Source organism: Garra rufa, chromosome 9 (assembly GCF_049309525.1).
Source record: "Garra rufa chromosome 9, GarRuf1.0, whole genome shotgun sequence".
Lineage (NCBI taxonomy): Eukaryota > Metazoa > Chordata > Actinopteri > Cypriniformes > Cyprinidae > Garra > Garra rufa.
In genome coordinates this window covers 27279139-27298651 of record NC_133369.1, presented here as the reverse complement: position 1 = coordinate 27298651, position 19513 = coordinate 27279139, and the positions used below count along the sequence as shown (strand labels likewise).

General features: G+C 33.3%; 2 protein-coding genes across 2 annotated transcripts; both read right to left on the bottom strand.

The window, feature by feature from the left end:
* Nucleotides 1-875: 875 nt before the first annotated feature.
* On the bottom strand, nucleotides 876-12026 carry LOC141342560 (germ cell-specific gene 1-like protein). The gene is made up of 7 exons (XM_073847032.1): nucleotides 11671-12026; nucleotides 8691-9083; nucleotides 7410-7598; nucleotides 2703-2750; nucleotides 2372-2524; nucleotides 2150-2261; nucleotides 876-1982 (listed from the first exon to the last, which is right to left on the bottom strand). The coding sequence occupies exons 2-7, from the start codon at nucleotides 8884-8886 to the stop codon at nucleotides 1610-1612; spliced, it is 1071 nt and encodes a 356-aa protein (XP_073703133.1). The 5' UTR covers nucleotides 8887-9083; nucleotides 11671-12026; the 3' UTR covers nucleotides 876-1609.
* A 258-nt stretch (nucleotides 12027-12284) lies between these two features.
* atg12 (ATG12 autophagy related 12 homolog (S. cerevisiae)) lies at nucleotides 12285-19033 on the bottom strand. The gene is made up of 4 exons (XM_073847952.1): nucleotides 18905-19033; nucleotides 18124-18260; nucleotides 16775-16837; nucleotides 12285-12506 (listed from the first exon to the last, which is right to left on the bottom strand). The coding sequence occupies exons 1-4, from the start codon at nucleotides 19005-19007 to the stop codon at nucleotides 12447-12449; spliced, it is 363 nt and encodes a 120-aa protein (XP_073704053.1). The 5' UTR covers nucleotides 19008-19033; the 3' UTR covers nucleotides 12285-12446.
* Between the last annotated feature and the right edge of the window lie 480 nt (nucleotides 19034-19513).

Sequence of the window (19513 nt, the reverse complement as noted above, 5' to 3'; positions counted from 1 at the left end):
CCATCAGGTTTTTGGTCACCACTTTAGCTAAAGCCTTTCTCCATTAAATAGCTCATTTTGACCAGGAGGCCAGCTCTAGGAAGAGTCCTAGTTGTTTCAAACTTCTTCCATTAGGGGTAATGGAGACTACATGCTTCTGTGAACCTTCAATATGGCAGAAGTTTTTTTTCTGAACTCTTCCCCAGATTTGTGGCTTGGTGTAATCATGTCTCTAAGCTTTTTTTTTTAACCTCAGGGCTTGGTTATTATTGCTCTGATATACATTTTTAGCGGTTAGACCTTTTATTACCTTTCCAAATCATACCTATTCAATTGAATTTGCCACAGGTTAACTTTACTCAAAGTGTAGAAATATCTGCAAGCAAAATAAATGCTCCTGAGCTTAATTTCAACTGTCCCGGTTACTTATGCAATATAATCATTTACGCTGTTTATTTTTTAGAAAGATGTTAAAAAAAAGTTGTTTTTTTTTTTTTTTTGCGGAGTGTAGATTGATGTGCGAAAAAAGTGATTTAAAGCAGTATAACATAAGGCAGCAACATAACAAAATGTGAAGGGGTATGAATACTTTCACAAGGCACTGTAAAGTGACACCAATGTAAGTTATCCAGCAATCTCAGAGATGAGTGAAAGCCCCATTACACAAATAATCATATCATTTGATAGTTGCAACCATTCCACATTTAGCAGATATTTCATGCATTTGTGTCTTTGTTAGTATTACAGATAATAAAGTCTATTACCTAACGTGAACATATTGCAAGAACAGAAGATAAAAATTATGTTTTTTAACAAGTCTGTACACCAGATAAGGTACCAGATTTTTATTTTCACATTAGATAAATATTAAGATTAAATCGCAAATAGCATGTAAATAGTTTACAGCTTTTTAATAAAATACTTTTTTACAGTTTTACATTCTTGTTTATTAATTTGTTTAGTATTTATTAATACGATACAGCAGAAAATCTGAGATAAAACAGAAAACCTTCCTGGTTAGGAATTACAATATAACATGAAAATAATACAGGCTTTGTGATCTGACAAAATATCAGTGTAATCCACTCAAAAGTCTCATACCTATCAGTATATAAATAAAATTTCCCAGAATCCTCACACTTGGTAATCCACTCACACACAGCAGGTGACACTTTCCTCAAACGTACTGTGTGTCTACATAACAGTATCTCATACTGACTGAATTTCAGCCACAGACATATCAGAAAAAAATCATCTGTAGAGACAGTTTTTGCTAGTCTGTTAATCAGGCAAACAAAACATACAAGGCCTTTGTTGTAAAAACTAATTAAAGGGATATTCCACCCAAAAATTAAAAAACTGTCATCATTTACCCCACTCTCAGGTCATTCCAAATCTGTATGACTTTCTTTCTTTTGTGGAACATTAAAGATATTATAAGGTTTGTTTTCTTTTCCATCTACTGGGTGGTAACCAAATGTGTTTGATTAGCAACATTCTTAAAGTTGTTTTCTTTTAAGATCCACAGATGAAAGAAAGTCATACAGGTTTGAAATAACATGATGGGAACTAAACAATGACAAAATTTCATTTATGAGTCAACTATCCCTTCAACTCACATCATCCTCGATTAACAAGGAGAATCTATTCCGTTCATGGCCTCCTTCATCTCATCCATCTCTCTCTCGCAGTCCTCACACGAATCCTGTCCGCATCCTCCAACCAGTACCAGGGTGGGCACATCCCTGTCTTGGACCAGTCCCATGCTCCCTTCGGATGCCCACATAGAGTCTATCATCCCATTCGGGCACTGTAATAGGCCACTAACAGAGTACAGACCACCTCCTGGGACCACCTCGTCGTAGGACGGAGCGTGGCTTGTAGCCCGGGCCTCCTCTAAGCGAAGCCTCTGGCGGTGACGTAACTCAATGACTGTTTTTGTGTAAGAATTAAGGGTCATAACTGCAGCACCCATGCAGCAGCTAAAAGACACCCATGCCAGCCTTGGAGTCGGGAAATGAGTGAAACAACCATGTACAGGAAAGGAAAATTAGTGTTTATTAACATTTCTATAATTATCTATAAAGTTCTTTAATCCAATTACAATCAAGCCGAACTTTACTATACATAAACATGGAAGATATATTGAAACATGTAAACATGTACTTACGCAAATGACCAGCCGTAGTCCCACGTCTGAGGTCTCCAGTCTTTGGGTCCCACAATCACAGTTAGCTGAAATACAGTTGTGTACATCATATGAGCCACCATCCCTAACAGTCCTGAAAGAAAAAAAGTAGGGGGAAACCAAAATATAATAGGTTACCAATAATTAACAAAGACCGCAATACCAAAATGTACCACAAGAGAGAACTAAGGACCACTGTCTTACCTGAGAGCACTGTACATATGGCTGCGAACGCATTGATTTTGAGTGCATGCATTTCTTTATGAGCACACAGCACTTCCACCCACATGAGTAGAAAGCCCATGCCCAACAAACTGATGTACATGAACTCAGCAATCATTGACAACCACAGGACACCTGCAGCAGGCAGAGAGGAGCACATGCACGCAGTTCACTTATATAAGCACATACTGTACAAATACAGAAAGACTTTAAGGTAGAGATACACCTACAAACATTGGTTATATCATTCTGCAGAGCTCATTTTAATGCACGCACACACACACACACACACACACACACACAGGACTCTCACCATGAGTCTCTCCAGGAGTAAGATCCACGAACCGGCGACATCGTTCTCCTGTAATATAGCAAAATGAACAAGAACACCATTGGAATCCAATGTCTGATACACTTAAAATATGACTATTTGATAGATCAATCGTATATAAAGCTAAATTAAATGAAATGTTTGTTTGTCTGTGTTTTTTTTTTTTTTTTTAGATTTATTTTTGGGCATTTTTGCGTAGAGCTGACAGGAAGCGAAGTTGGAGAGAGAGACAGTGGTGGGATCAGGAAAGGTCCTCTAGCCAAGATTTGAGCTTGGGGCATCCGTAGTGCAACGGCACTATATGTCGACTGTAATACAATTACTGTTTTTACAATCACTTTGGCACTAATATCAGAACTTCGATGTAATTTTCAAGATTCTAGCCACAACTAATCAAAATGCATATTTTTCAAAACTCTTAACACCTTCTTCAATTGAGTAGATTCAATACACAAAGCAAAGGTGGATGTGAGACAAGATGACCTGACAAGAGATCAGAGGCCATTCCTTCAAACAGAATCTCTCTAGATTCTCCAGAATCTCTCTCTTCCCAGCTTCATGTTGGTGCTACTTCTCTTCAGTTTCTATACAGGGTTCAGGTCAGGGAACTGGGACGGCCATGGTAGAAGCTTCATTCTGTGCTCAGTGACACAATTTTGTGTTGATTTTGATGTTTGTTTTGGATCATCGTCCTACTGGAAAATGCATCCATGGCCCATTATAAGATTTCTAACAGAGGCAGTCAGGTTTTGATTTTTATCTGCTGGTATTTGATAGAATCCATGATGCCATGTATCTAAACAGGATGTCCAGGACCTCCGGCAGAAAAATATTTCAATTTTATACTCCTAGCCACCCTGGTGTGCTAAAAAATTGTAATATTAATGGGAATATACTTTAGAGATATTTTACTTAGACAAATTTCTAGGGGTGCCAATAATTGTGGCCAACTTCAACTAGAGAAAAACATTTATTTTATAATTAGATCCCCCCCCCATTTTCCATCATTTTACTTCAATGAAAGGTTTGAATTTTGTGAATTTTCAAATGAAAGATCTAAAGGATAAACAATGCAGATTTATTTTCACAGTCACCTTTGCTTATATTTACTAAGGGTGCCAATATTAGTGGAGGGCACTGTAAACCTAAGTTCAGTTCAAAATCAGTCTTAAGTAGCACAGGTATATTTGTCGCATTAGCCACAAATGCAATGCATAGGTCAAAATTAGACAATTTTCCTTTATGCCAAAAATCATTAGGATATTAAAGAAGTTCACTTTCAGAATGTACAGATAATGTACTCACCCCCTTGTCATCCAAGATGTTTATGTCTTTCTTTCTTCAGTCATAAAAAAATTGTGTTTTTTGAGGAAAACATGTCAGGATTTTTCTCCACATAGTGGACTTCTATGGTGCCCCCGAGTTTGAACTTCCAAAACTTCCAATAGATGTTCATGTCTTTCGTTCTTCAGTCGTAAAGAAGTTATGTTTTTTGAGAAAAATATTTCAGCTGCATGCATAATGGACTTCTATGGTGCCTCGAGTTTGAACTTCCAAAATGCAGTTTAAATGCGGCTTTAAACAATCCAAAATGCAGTTATAAACAATCCCAGTCGAGGAAGAATGGTCTTGTCTAGCAAAATGATTGGTTATTTATTTATTTTTTAAATTACAATTTATATACTTTTTAACCACAAACACTCGTCTTGTCTTGCTCTGCCTGAACTCTGTTTATTCTGGTTCAAGACAGTAAGGGTATGTCGGAAAACTCCTATTTTATTTTCTCCCTCAACTTCAAAAATCATTTCAAAATCATCCTACATCTCTGCAGAAGTACAGATCCCAGTGTTTGCAAAGTGAACATGCAAAGAAGATCAAACACTCTTAACAAAAAAGGTAAAACAGCGATGTAGGACGATTTTGAAGTTGAGGGTGAAAATGAGATGGGAGTTTTTTGACATACCCTAACTGTCTTGAACCGGAAAAAAAAAAAGTTCAGGCAGAGCAAGACAAGATGAGCGTTTGAGGTTAAAAAGTATATCAATTGTAATAAAAAATAAATAAATAACCGATCGTTTCGCTAGATAAGACCTCGGCTCAGCTGGGATCATTTACAACTGCATTCCGGATCATTTGAAGCCGCATTTAAACTGCATTTTGGAAGTTCAAACTCAGGGCACCATAAATCTTGAAATATTTTCCGCAAAAAACACAATTTCTTTATGACTGAAGAAAGTTTTGTTCTGGAAGTGAACAACTTCTTTAAGTAAAGATCATATTCCATGAAGATATTTTATAAATTTCCTACCATAAATATATCAAAACTTTGCTTTGCTAAGAACTTCATTTGGACAACTTTAAAAGTGATTTTCTTAGTATTTAGGTTTTTTTTAACCCTCATATTTCAGATTTTCAAATTGTTGTATCTCAGGCAAATACTGTCCTATCCTAACAAATACATCAATGGAAAGCTTATTTATTCAGCTTTCAGATGATGTATAAAACATCAATTTAAAAAATTTGATTTGTTTTATGGTCCAGGGTCATAAATGTCAATTTACAAAAACTGCTCAAAGTGAAAAATAACTTGTGTTACTCTTAAAGGGATAGTTTAACAAACAAAGATATTTTGACAGCTGACAGTGGCCATTGACTTCCATAGTATGTAAAAAACCATACGATGGACGTTGATGGCTACATCAACTGTTTGGTTACCAACTTTCTTCAAAATATCTTCTTGTGTGTTCAACAGAAGAAAGAAACTCACAGAGGTTTGGAATAAGTGGAGTGTGAGTAAATGATGACAGAATTTTCAAACTGACAAACAATATTTCATGTTCTGATCAGAAACCTTTCAAGATAATACGATCCAGTGACACTAATTACCAACTGGACTACATTTTCTATGAATGTAATACTTCATCATTCTTCACATCATCCTCGATTAACAAGGAGAATCTATTCTGTTCATGGCCTCCTTCATCTCATCCATCTCTCTCTCGCAGTCCTCACACGAATCCTGTCCGCATCCTCCAACCAGTACCAGGGTGGGCACATCCCTGTCTTGGACCAGTGCCATGCTCCCTTCGGATGCCCACATAGAGTCTATCATCCCATTCGGGCACTGTAATAGGCCACTAACAGAGTACAGACCACCTCCTGGGACCACCTCGTCGTAGCACGGAGCGTGGCTTGTAGCCCGGGCCCCATGCACAGTGACCTAAAGTTATTTCAACCAATGATTCTGCAAGTGGAAGGCTTCTTTAAAGATATGAATGTACAATGATTTGTTTTGAACACTGGACAGTGTGTTACAAGTAATGATGTTTTTGTCTACCTTTAGAAAAATGACACCAAGGTTCTAAAATCAGAGCCAAAATGATTGTAAAAACTAGGGATGCACGATATTGGATTTTTGTCGATATCCAATATGCCGATTTTCTTTGAAAAAATGCAGTGGTAACCTTAACATTTTTTTTTAAGAATTAACATTTGTAGATGGTCTAAAGCAAATCTTTTAGAACTCATAATTTGTTTAAAAAAATATCATGTAACACATTAATGAATAAATCAGAATATATAAAATTATTTAATGTACAAGTGTCATGTTTGTGATTTAGCTATAGCTATAGCTTCTGACCTTTAAACCAAAACATACTCATGATTGTATTTCATAAATTACTGCTTTATTTAATCAGAGAAGCAGTCTAAATGTTATTTGTGTATTTTACTTTAACTTTATTAGAAGTAGGCCAACAGCGCCTCCTCCTACGGACAAGACATATCGGCATCTTTTTTTATATTGTGCCGATATTTACATTTAAAGCCATTATTGGCCAAATAGCATCCCTAGTAAAAACTAGTTAATGAAAATGGCAGGAACAGTTCATTGAAATGTTAAATTTGTGTAGTTTACCATCATATTGGCTTAAACTTGTATGACTTTCTTTCTTCCAAGAAATACAAAAGGAGAAATTTGACAGAATGTTCATGCAGCTTTTTTCCATGAAATTGTGAAGGTGAGCAGGGACTGTCAATTACAATGACAAAAGCTCCATACAAGTGATACATAAAACTTGTGCACTATATACCAAGTCCTCTAAAGATTTTTGATAGATCTGTGAAAGGAAAAGACCAAATATTAAATAGTTTTTTAATCATCTGCATTTCTGAAACCTTGTGCTCATTTGCATATTCAAATACAGTGTATCAATATACAGTTCTGACATCATAAATAATCAGTGTAATTGTTTAATGCAACGGTTCTCAACTCTGGCCTTGAAGGTCCATGTTCCTGCAGAGTTTAGCTCCATTTCCAATCAAACACGATTAAACAAGCTAATTAAGATCTTCAGGATTACTAGAAAGTTACATGCTGGTGAGTTTGATTAAGAGTAGAGCTAAACTCTGCAGGAAAGTAGACCTTGACTTGTTTTAGTGTGAGTAGTTTGATTTAATTTGAAAATTAATTTGGTGATCTTGGTGGAATGAAAATGGACAACTTTCAGTTTCAATATATGGGAAAGAGCATCATGGAAGTCCAGCCTAACATCTCCTTTTGTGGTTCTTGGATATAAAGAACATGATAGGTTGGAAAGGACAGGAAGGTGAGTAGATTATTCAAGGTGACAGATTTTAAATTTTGTGTGAGCTATCCCTTTGATGTCTCTTGATGAGAGGTTTTCTTACCATCAGCATGTTTTTCACAGGACTCCCAAAATCCTGTGTGGAAATATCTGAAGGTATACTTGTCTTCTCCCGTCTCCCAAATGTAGTGCACTGCGTTGGCCAATTGTCTTTGTCGAATTCTGGCAAGTTCCTCTCTTCGCTTTGGTGATAATGTAGGTAACGGGTTCCGTGGATCTGGGGTGGGGTTTTCTGAAGAGAAAAGAGGACAACTAATTAGTCTGACAGTAACCTGTTTGTATTATTAGTAGCATTAGTAGTGCTGCTCCAAAAGTGCAAAGATTAAGTGTGCTTTCATTTAGTTGGCAGGTTGTTAGCCTGACAATATTGTCTCTAAAATATAAGTTACTCAATCCATAAACAAATAGTTCACAATTTCTTAACATTAACAAGGGCTTGTGGCAAAAAAATGCCTCATAAATTCAAGACAAAGAGGCAAAAAAAGTCCCTGCACAGTTAAACAATGTATCACGGCTATCGCGTTTAAAATTAAATGTGAAAATGAATGAAAAGTCAATTCACGGAATTACACTCACTCACACTGCATCAAATTGCTTTTACGCACTGTTTTGTGTAGCGCTGAGCCTCATAACCAATCAAAGGCGTTTCTGTTGAACTTCGGAATGCATTGGCCAATCAGAGGAGTCAGCGCTGTAAACGGAGCTGTTGATGAGTGCGCATGCTCGCGAATTCCCTCATCGTAAACAACACAGTGCAGATATGAGGTAAATAAAATAATAATAATATCGTAGCTTCATTATAACGGAAGTTTTGGCATTACTTGTGCTAGACCTGGCTAACATCGTGGACCTTCTGTGAAGCCAGAATGTGATGTGCTTAAAACGAAACAAACACGTTTTTCTATATCGATATTAATAATCATTATTACAATATAAAGAGCAATGCAATAATCTATAATAATGATTTTTGTCATAATATTGTAGCCCTGTGAGCTCCTGTTTTTTACATGTATACTTGAGATACAATTTTAAACAGTTTAAAATATTGTTTAAAGTAATTGGGTACATTTATGTAGGCCTATTTGACATTAAAGACAGCATAGTATGGTTTTTATAATAATATGTCTTCATGAAGGTAAAAAAAATGTCCCTGGAAATCAATTTGGGGGCAAAGATGTGGGAGAGTACAATCTCAGCAAATTTTAATTATTGGGTGAATTAACGTTACTCCTTTAATGTCATACTTGTCACGGCATCTGTCTTAATATCAGCATGACTGTGATTTATCACACGGGTAATATCAAACCTACAGACTACATCGTACCTGTAGTGTAAGGTTCACTGTTGTTCTGGCCGCAGTTCTTCATCTTGACAGGTGACAGGCAGAGAGGTTTGACCACCTTGTGTGTTCCTTCACACCAGTAAGACGTACAGAAAGCCAGCACAGATAAAGCAAGGGCAAGGGAGGTCAGGAGAAGAGAAAGCAGGGAGCGAGAACGCCTGGACATGTGGTCCAACATGCTACCCAAAGGGAAGGCAGAGCTGGTTTTATAAAGGGCAAACAGGGATCACTAACCAAGCACAAGAAGTCTTTAGGGATGAGAATGAAAATGAGAAAATTATATAAAGCAGAAATGAGTAAGAGATCCCTGTGACAGATGGTAGGATAAATGAAGATGTGGATTTATTAAAGGAGAGGGTCAGATCAGGGAAGAACCTTAGTAAGAGAGGAAAGAACAACATATGTCACTGGCTTATACATTACACTTTGTTCTGGGAAGATGTTTATTATTTATAGAAACTTATAGAAAATAAAAATATCCTTGAAGAGTTCTAAAAGACATATCACATTAACCACAAAGACACATCCTAGCACTGTACTTTTATGTCAATGCTTCCTGGCACTAGTATATCATGTTATGGATTATTATTTTAATAGTCTATATGATTTTTTGTTTTATATATTTTTATATGATATCACTTACTTAAGCTGTAATAGAAATCAACACTTAATCTTAATAGATTACTTCATATTTGGCAAATCAGAGGTTAATAAATTCCCAAAACTTCCTTTACTTAAATCAGATTAAACTAAGGAGCGTTACTTTGCCATTGCTTCTTCTCATATCAATCATATTCGGTTCCACTCACAAGTTTACATACCCTTTGCTAAAATTTTTCTGAATCTTAATAATGTGTGTTATTACATGGATCAAGTTTGTATGTTATGAGATAGATGTTCATGAGTCCCTTGTTTGTCCAGAGCAGTTAAACTGCCTGCAGTTTTACAGAAAAAATCCTTCAGGTCCTGAACATTCTTTGGTCTTCTAGCATCTTCTGCATATTTTAATGCTTTCCAACAGTGACTGCATGATTTTGAGATCCGTTTTTTTCACAGTGAAGACAGTTAAGGAAATTACAGTCAAACCAAAAATTATTCAGACACCAGATATCATTTTTAATATTGTTTTACTAGTGGCCACAGAACACTATAGTTCATTTATGTAAGTGAGGATAGCAAAATAAGGTAAACTGTGACCCCATTATACCCCCCAAAAAATCTTCATACCAGTAAAATTGTAAAAAAAAAAAAAAAAAAAAAAAAAAAAAAAAAAAAAAAAAAATTGGGACCAAAAATTTTATTTGGCCCTTTGACCTGACCATGTTTTGTTACATACCTTTCTATCAAAGTTGTCTGACATTTATAAAGTTTTGTTCTGACACAGATAAACTTTTGAGTTCTTGTCACATTTTCTAAACTATAGTGAATAAACTGTAACAATGTGAGAAAATTTGAAGGTGTCTGAATACATTTTAGTTTGCTTGTAATTCATTTGTGATTATCAAGATGAATTTGTTCTGACACAGTTTAACTCTTGAGTTCTTGTCATATTTTATTACAGTTTTCTAAACTATAGTGAATAAACTATGACAATGTGAGCAATTTTGAAGGTGTCTTAATAAATTTTGGTTCGACTGTAATTCATTTGTGATTATTAAGATTAATTTGTTCTGACAGTTTAACTTTACCATTTTCTAAACCACAGCAAATAAACTGTGATAATGTGAGAAATGTCTAAGGTTTCTGAATAAATTTGGGTTTGACTGTAAATATAACTACTACAAAAGGTGAAAACATTGATGAAAACACTGCATTAAATGCTGGGGATGTAAACTTTTGAATAGGATGATTTTCTTTTTCTTGTTTTGTTTAAAGACCTTTTTTTAATTATATTTAGTATTTAGTACATATTTGTTACTGCCCTTCAAAAGCTATATAACTTACATGTTTCCAAGAACACAAAATACGTTTAGCCCCAATCAACCAATTCAATAAGCTTACAACCACATTTATATATCAAAAAAATGATCATACAGTCACTGTTGGAACAGGTTTAAATTTGCAGAAGATGCTAGAAAACCAAAGAGTGCAGGATTTTAAAAAACAGCTCAGGACAAACGTCTGTTATGTTAAACTGCTTATTCCGGCCAATACTAAAATAAAAAACAACATGCAATTTTTATGATCCCTTATTTTGCTAAAATGATTAATATCTTGCATATTCTGCAAGGGGTGTGTAAACTTCTGAGCAAAACGGTATAATCTAGAGCTAAAAAAACATGTTTACATAACGCTAAATAAATGATATGAAACTATTATTTATTTGCCCTAGTGCATCATCCAGTACAGCCCTGAATGGGATTAAAAATGAGAAAAGGAAAAAGAGGGAATTCGAAGGATTACGTTTGAAGTTACGTGATGAAATTATTAGTTAAGCTCTCGCTTTAAGTCTAACTTTACTTGTAATCCTCTAATAATCTGTTTTAATCTGTTTGGGCTTTGTAGGTGTGCATGTTGTTTTTTCTTAACTCTTTTAAGGATACCTATAGATTTACCCTTTACATAAAATATGGAGTTTTATTAACATGTAATAAAAAAATATATAGGAATATATCAGAATAAACCTGACTATGTTACTGTAGGTTACATCAACAAAATTCATTCTGAAAGGGTTAGATCAATTGGAAATAGCTTTTTAAGACAACATCAGCACATTTCCAATCCAGTCTATTTCAAATAAATGTGTTTGTAAGCAATATGAAAGACAAAATGTCTGCTAATGAGAACAAATCTTCTTCATTTAAGAGTAGTGCCAAATGTTTTTCCTTTGAATTGCATCATGATCTGAAAGCAATACCTTTTACGTCTTACATTATTAAATATGCAGACTTGAGAATGAAATTTAGTGATGATTTACAAGAAAACCAACAATTATTCTGCATTAAAAAAAGCTCATTTTTACCTGTGCACATTAATCTTCTTACATCATGTCCATCGTAATAATTTCTCCCTATTTCGATCCATTAATTTTGATCTTTTTCCACCTTCTGTGCAGTTGTTAAACACAGAAGGTCTTCGTCTCTTTGATTCAGCATGCAGTTTCCCTCCTTATCCTTTTGCGATTATTTCTGCTTTTCCCCCTTTTTTGGTACAAGCCTGCCCAAATCTCCTCCTTTTCCTGCCTTTCCTTGGAAATTGGTGTCACACTCTACCAAGAGCATCCATAATCCTTCTTCAGTCCATCTGTTAGCGCCATCCCCATCTTCTATCCTGTCTTCTTTTACATTGCTCCACCGTGTCCTTTTAAACAACCCTCTGTCCCACCTATTCTTCACACCCATGTACGTCTCGACCACCCCTTACATGTGACTGTCCTGGGACATTACCCACCCCTCCTGTGAAAAGTAATCTCTGTACTCCTGAGAATCACATATTGTCCTTGTTCCTGTAAATCACTTCAACATGAGCTTAAATATGAAAAACATCCCTCTGAATTTGTTGCTAAAGCTATTTGGTATTTGGTGATTACTTCCATCTTTACTCCACTTACAATAAAAAGTCCCATGAGATATTACATTGTTTTCCAATATTATTTACATTTTATTATTTACAAAAACAACACATGAAAAGCCAATAAGTTATAAAAACAATCATGATGTGTGAGTTATGTTTTTGATACTGTATGTGTACAGGTGTATAAATGAAAGGGAGAAAGGGGGAGAAAAAGAAGTTGCATGATCATCCCCAGGCCTGGGACTTGCAGTAATGGAGAACTAGTTTACCATCACTTCCAAAACACTGTAGAGCAGAGCAGAAAAACAAGGTTTACTGAGTTAATAATCAAAACTATAGAAGCCCATTTCCGCCATGTAAGAAAAAATGTATGCCTTAAAAAGTCGAAATTATGACTTTAAAAGTTATAATTATGAGATTACAAAAAAAATCTAAATTTTAACTTTAGAAGTCATAATTTTTAGATAAAAAGTCGAAATTGACTTTAAAAGTCATAATTTTTAGATAAAAAGTCGAAACTGACTTTAAAAGTCATAATAACGAGATAAAAAGTTTAAATCATGACATACGTAAAATCGTAATTACTAGATAAAAAGAAATTATGACTTTAAGGCCTGGTTTCACAGACAGGGCTTGGACTAAGCCAGGATTAGGCCATAGTTCAATTAGGACATTTAAGTAATTTTTATAAACATGCTTAGAAAAAAACATTACTGGTGTAAATCTTGAGACAAAACAAAGGCACTGATATATTTTAAGATCAATCAGTGCAATTTTGTTTCAGTTGAAACAGCTCAGACTTACATTTTAGTCTAGGACTAGGCTTAAACCATGTCTGTGAAACTGGGGGTAAAAGTTATAATCATGAGATATAGTCGAAATTATGACACACTTAAGTCATAATCACAATATTAAAAATTCGAAATTATGACGTTAAAAGTCATAATTATGAGATAGAAAGTCGAAATTGACTTTAAAAGTCATAATTACAATATAAATTTAAATTATGACATACCTAAATCGTAATTACGAGATAAACAGTTGAAATTATGAGTTACTTAAGTCATAATTACAAGATAAGTAAAAATTCTGACTTAAATCGAAATTATGACTTTGAAAGTCAATTATGAGATAAAAAGATCAAAATTATAACTTTAAAAGTCGTGATTATGAGATAAAAAGTCAAAATTATGATTTTTAAAGTCAAATTTCGATTTACCTAAATCGTAATTACGAGAAAAAAAATAAATAAATTATGACATACCCAAGTCATAACTACAAGATTTAAAAATCTAAATGATAACTTTAAAAGTTGTAATTACAAGATATAGTCGAAATTATGACACACCTAAGTCATAAAAAAGTAGAAATTATGGGATAGAAAGTCGAAATTGACTTTAGAAGTCATAATTACGAGATAAATTTAAATTATGAGTTACTTAAGTCATAACTACAAGATAAAAAGTCAAAATTATGACTTAAATTGAAATTATAACTTTAAAAGTTGTGATTATGAGATAAAACTCGAAATTGTGACATACCTAAATTGTAATTATGAGATAAAAAGACGAAATGATGACTTTAAAAGTCGAAATTATGAGTTACTAAAGTCATAATTATGAGATAAGATAAGTCTATATTATGAATTAAGTCGAAATAAATAAGTATGAGATAAATTATGACTTAAATGGAAATTACAACTTTAAAAGTCAATTATGAAATAAAAAGTCAAAATTATGACGTTAAAAGTCATAATTATGAGATAGAAAGTCAAAATCGACTTTAAAAGTCATAATTACAAGATAAATTGAAATTACATACCTAAGTCATAATTACGAGATAAACAGTCAAAATTATGAGTTACTTAAGTAATAATTACGAGATGAAGTCGAAATTGACATAAATCGAAATTATGACTTTAAAAGTCATAAATACCCAAGTCATAATTACGAGATAAAATTCTTAAAATTTTAAGTTAATTAAGTCATAATTACGAGATATAAAATTATTATGACTTTACAAAGTTGCAAGTTAAGCATTTTCTTGGGGTAGTGAAAGGAGACAGTGATATAAAAAAATCACATCTAGTATTCAGATTATTAAAAATATAAACTATGTGTATAGGCAAGTGGGTGAACCCGAACTATGAACGCAATGTGCTGAATTTAAGCGCTTTTCTTTCATAGAAAACTGTTATAAAGAATAAACGCTTCACGTGAGACTTTACGTGTGTTGCATTCATATTTTGGCCACATCTGCTTGCATGTACATATATATTAATAAACTATATCCCAGATTTGGTCTTTTTTAATTTCATAATAAACTTCCATTAAGCCATGTTCTACTCCAAGAAATCGCTTATTGTGCAACTCAGCGAGTTCTGGGGTATATTCTGCTTGTTTGTAAATGGTATAGGCTTGGTATAGAACTTGGTCCTCCAACAGGGTTTCCGCGGGGTCTTAAAAAGTCTTAAAAAGTCTAAAATTTAAAAATCAAAATTTTAGGCCTTAAAAAGTCTTAAATTCGCTGTTCTAGGTCTTAAATAATTTTACACAGGTCTTATTTTTCCGATGTCCATGTAACGCTACCTCTAATGCTCATTTAAATTCTCTTTTTGTTGTTTCCGTGGTGTTGTAGTTCTTTATTTCACAATTCCAAATATAATTTGCTGTATTTAAACTACAAATGAGACCAGCATGCAATAGCCAATCAGCTTTCTGTTATTGTCGCGAGTCTCTCTTGGATTTTACCGCAGAAGTAAAATGGATTTAACTTTTTAGCTATGGGGAAGTGCAAGTTTAGCGATACTTAGCTTGAAAAAACTGAATATAGGGCTTGGCTAAGGCCAGTTGCTAACAACTAGATTTTTTTCTCCCTCTGTGGAAGTTACTGCGTCTTCAGAATCGCAGTAGCAGAATACAGGTCAAACGACCTTTTTCTGTATATAATGTTATCAATAATAATAAGAAATATAGGTCGAGCTAGCTGACCGCGAGCCTTCGAAATACTTTTAAAATGTTTTTTTTTTTTTTTTTTACTTGCCCGACCGAACAAACCGCCTGATTAAAACTGAAGTGACAAAAACAACTAGCGAAGCATCGAAAGGCAAGAAAGATTCCTATTTTAATACATTCAACGTAAACAGAAATTGATAATGGATAGTGTATTTCTGGTCTATTTGTGACATACTTTAAAACAAATTAATGTAACAGCACTCTAAAGAAACACACTGAGGTAAAAATGTCAAATGTATAGTTTATTTATAACATGATATAGTTCAGTAATATACCAAGTGAGCTTTTTGCTGAAAATTCTCACAATTACAAATGTTACAATAATTTTAGCTCAATAAAAAATTAGTTAGTCAAGTAGTTACTTACATATTAGACAATATGCAACATTAGCAGAAGCATTCTCCTAGCAACGTTTTGCTATAATTCAGCGTTTTGATCGAATCAGTTGAAATAACTCGCTCATGAAGTTACTTACCGCCACCTGCTGGTAGTTTAGTGTGTTTAAAAGTATGCCTCCACACCCAACATTTCTAATGTATATATTTATAAATCAATAAATGTATTTAAAACATTAATCTCACTTTTAATTTTGCAGTGTAAATTATGTAATCTCACTGCTAACAGCCATTTAGAATTTATTGATAAATTCATAAAATAAATTTCAAAGGTAATGCATACATTTCAAAAGTAAAAAAAAAGGCCTTTATAAAGGTAAATCAAATATGCAGATTTAAGATGTAAAAGCTAATAGAGCACTGATGAAAATATGGCTTCAGATTTTTTTTTTTCATCAGATATTTCTAGTGGTACTTTTATGGGGATATTTTGTGTGGAATAGTATCTGCTGATATGAAAAGTTCACTGTATATCATATAGTAATAAATTTAATTTATGACAGCCATGAAATTGTGTTTACTTTTTACATTAAACACATTAAATATTACATGTATGCATGTAATATAATATCTATTTCCATTACAGGTTTCGGTCTTAAATTTCATATAAGGTGGTATTAAAAAGGTCTTAAAAAGTCTTAAATTTCACTTGTTCATATCTGCAGAAACCCTGTCCAAACTTAAGTCATAATTTTCGCCTTTTTATTTCATAATTACGACTTAGGTATGTCATAATTTCGGCTTTTTATCTTGTAATTATACTTGAGCTATGTCATAATTTCAACTTTAAGGCATGAATTTTTTTCTTATTTGGCGAAAATGGGCTTTCATACAAAACACACCATTACTTCATAGAAAACTAAAATGGCATTATTATGGAATAACCTATTATACCCATTCTAAATTACACTGGTAAAGTCAGAACAAAAATTATCACATATAGGTAGATGACTGTAAGATAGTCATCACTGTAAGATGACTATTTGCTAAGCAGCATTTGTTAGTGGCTGCACTACTGTAAAAATGCCAATTTGAAATGATTTCATTCTACTTTCAGTTTATATTGTCTTACAAAGCCAGATGGCACAGAGACACATTTGGCAAAAACAAACAAAAAAACAAACCAAAACAAAAAAACTCATACCTCGAAAAGCACACCCACTTCTTGGTCTGGCGATGGAGCAAATGACTGATTGACATAAATGAACTGATGGAAGAGCAGAAAGATAATGATAAAGCATTTAGTACAGAAGAGCAATAATAATTATATATATATATGATGAACAATAGTTCATCTCTCATAAAGTATTTTTCCCCCTGTTTGACTACATGAGTAATATTACTTTGAGTTCATTAATACAATTTTTTTTATAAAAACATTACATGCATTATATTTATGTATATAATTATATCGTATTTACGTTATAATTACTGCAAAATGAAATGCTTATAATTATAAATATGTTTTACGTAATAATTATTTAAAATATACAGGTCAAAGATGAAAAGGTCATTAAAATTGGTCCTGTTTAATTTTATTTTTCTGACCAAAAAATGACTATCATACATTTTTTACCCTGATTTATAGAAGAGACCAACTAAAATGTCATTCAGTGTAACAATAACATTTTATATACCAAAAAATCTTGTCAGGCATATTTAGATCAAGAATCATTAGATGACATTAAAAGAATATTGAAGGATTACAGTGCAGCTTTTAAAAAACAATCTTTGTTTTACCCATTTGTCAGCATATAATAAAATCTAGTTTGATCACTGTCTCTTTTATATATTTTAACAAGTACAGTTTGCCGTTTCATTTTTACGTAAAATCTAAAAAATGCTGGGTTAAAAACAATCCAGCGCTAGGTGAAATGTGGACTAAACCAGCGACTGGGTTGTTTTAACTCAACTATTGCTTAAAAATTACTATATTTCTTGCTTAACAATAAAAGAATAGTTAAGTTAAATAAAACTACTCAGAGTTGGGTTAAACATTTAATTTGTCCATACTTCACCCAGCAGTGGACTGTATTTAACCCAGCATTGTTTAGAGTGTAAATATATGTTACTCTGAATGACAGTGGTATACTATTTCACCCATATTTTGACATTTATATATTGACATTTTCACAAAAGTAATTTGAAACATCAAAGTAGAAACTTGCACTTGCATTTAATATGCTTTCTATGTATCAAATCACTTTTGCACATTTAATTTGATGCAGACACTAAAATGGATGTCTCATCTTTGACCCATATACATTATATTTATGTATTTAATATTATAATTTAAAATGAAAAACGATTTATTAAAAAGCACAGCAGATATATAACTTGACAAAATGCCTTCGTTTTTGGAGCATTTGAAATTCAGAAGTAAATTGTTATTTTCACATTATAAATATAATGCTGCTAAAATGACTAGTTGTATTCTAGTGTTGTTGTCACAGTGATCTGGCAAAAGTGCCATGATGGAGGTGAATAACATACCAGTTGTTCACTAGAATCCAGTTTGAGAAAGCGTGAGATGAACTGAGAGAGTGACTGTACTGTCCTTCCTTTTTCCACGGACCATTTTTTGGTCTTCATGATGGGCGTATCCCCGACCGCCTTTAACAGCACATCGACTGAAATATATGATGAGAATAGAATCATGTACAACATATTTGGACAATTTGTTGACTACAAGTACTTGGGTATGCCAGTCAACACATCAAAACACTGGCCTAATATTTAATTAATATCATGTTATCTGTAAGTACATTTTTTAAATATACTTTTAAAACAGGTGTGTTAAAAAATTACAAGTATATCAATCATAATGATAAAGGCTTTGCAATAAAAGCATTAGATACAATAATATGGTACAATACTTCCATGGGGTCCACGAAGGGGTTCACACTGAAGCAATTTAATGTAAAATAATACAAGCGCTACTATATTATCACATATGGTTTAATAGGCGATAAAATATAACCGTAAGTCCCACTATAAGAATGATTTAGGCCATTGAGTTCAATTCCATTGGCGTTCACACCCAACTTTCTTTAAAATCATGACAAAACTACAACTCTCACAATCCCTGTCATGGCCAAAAATCAAGTGGCTGCTTATAAACAGACGGCAACTTGATTGGTTGGCACAGCTGTCAATCTTCGCAAAATCGCGGAAGTAGCTCGCTAATAAACTCCGCGAAATAAACACTGCTGCAGCGTTTTGAAAGTAAAGTATAACCGTTTCTCTGGTCATGTATATAATAACAAAACCATACTCTTTTTCTTGTCATCCGACAATCCAGATTGTTCAGTGGCAGTCTGTTGTATCGAAGGTTCATCTTTTTGATTTTCTGTGGGAGATTCTGCGTTGTCAGACATCCTCCGACACACAACAGGCAGCAACACTAGGCACAACATGCGTACTGCGACTGATATGATTTTCAAGTTAAAAGTCGCGTATTGTGTTCTATTTTAACGATTTTAACAAGCTACAATAAAAAAGAAACAAAATGTTTTTATTTTAAACATTATTAATTTATCATTTTGTTTGTTTTATAGTTATATAGCATATATTAATTACAACATTAACTCAATTTAGTACGTTAAATTAGCTTTATTTTTCAAATCAAAAGTCTCCAATTAAGTTCTATTTTGTTAACAGGCTGCCATAAAAAGGCGAGAAAATATAGGTTTTTTTATAAAACGTATACAGTTTTAACTCAGTTTAGTTAATTAAATTCGTTTTTAAATTTAGTACCAAATATTTTAAGGATACGCCACTGGGTGGCAACATTTTTATCAGAATGGTTACATAAGATAAAAACTTGTTCTCTTGTTGTGTGTTGGTCTGACAGGTGTTGAATAGATATTTATGTGTCTGGTAT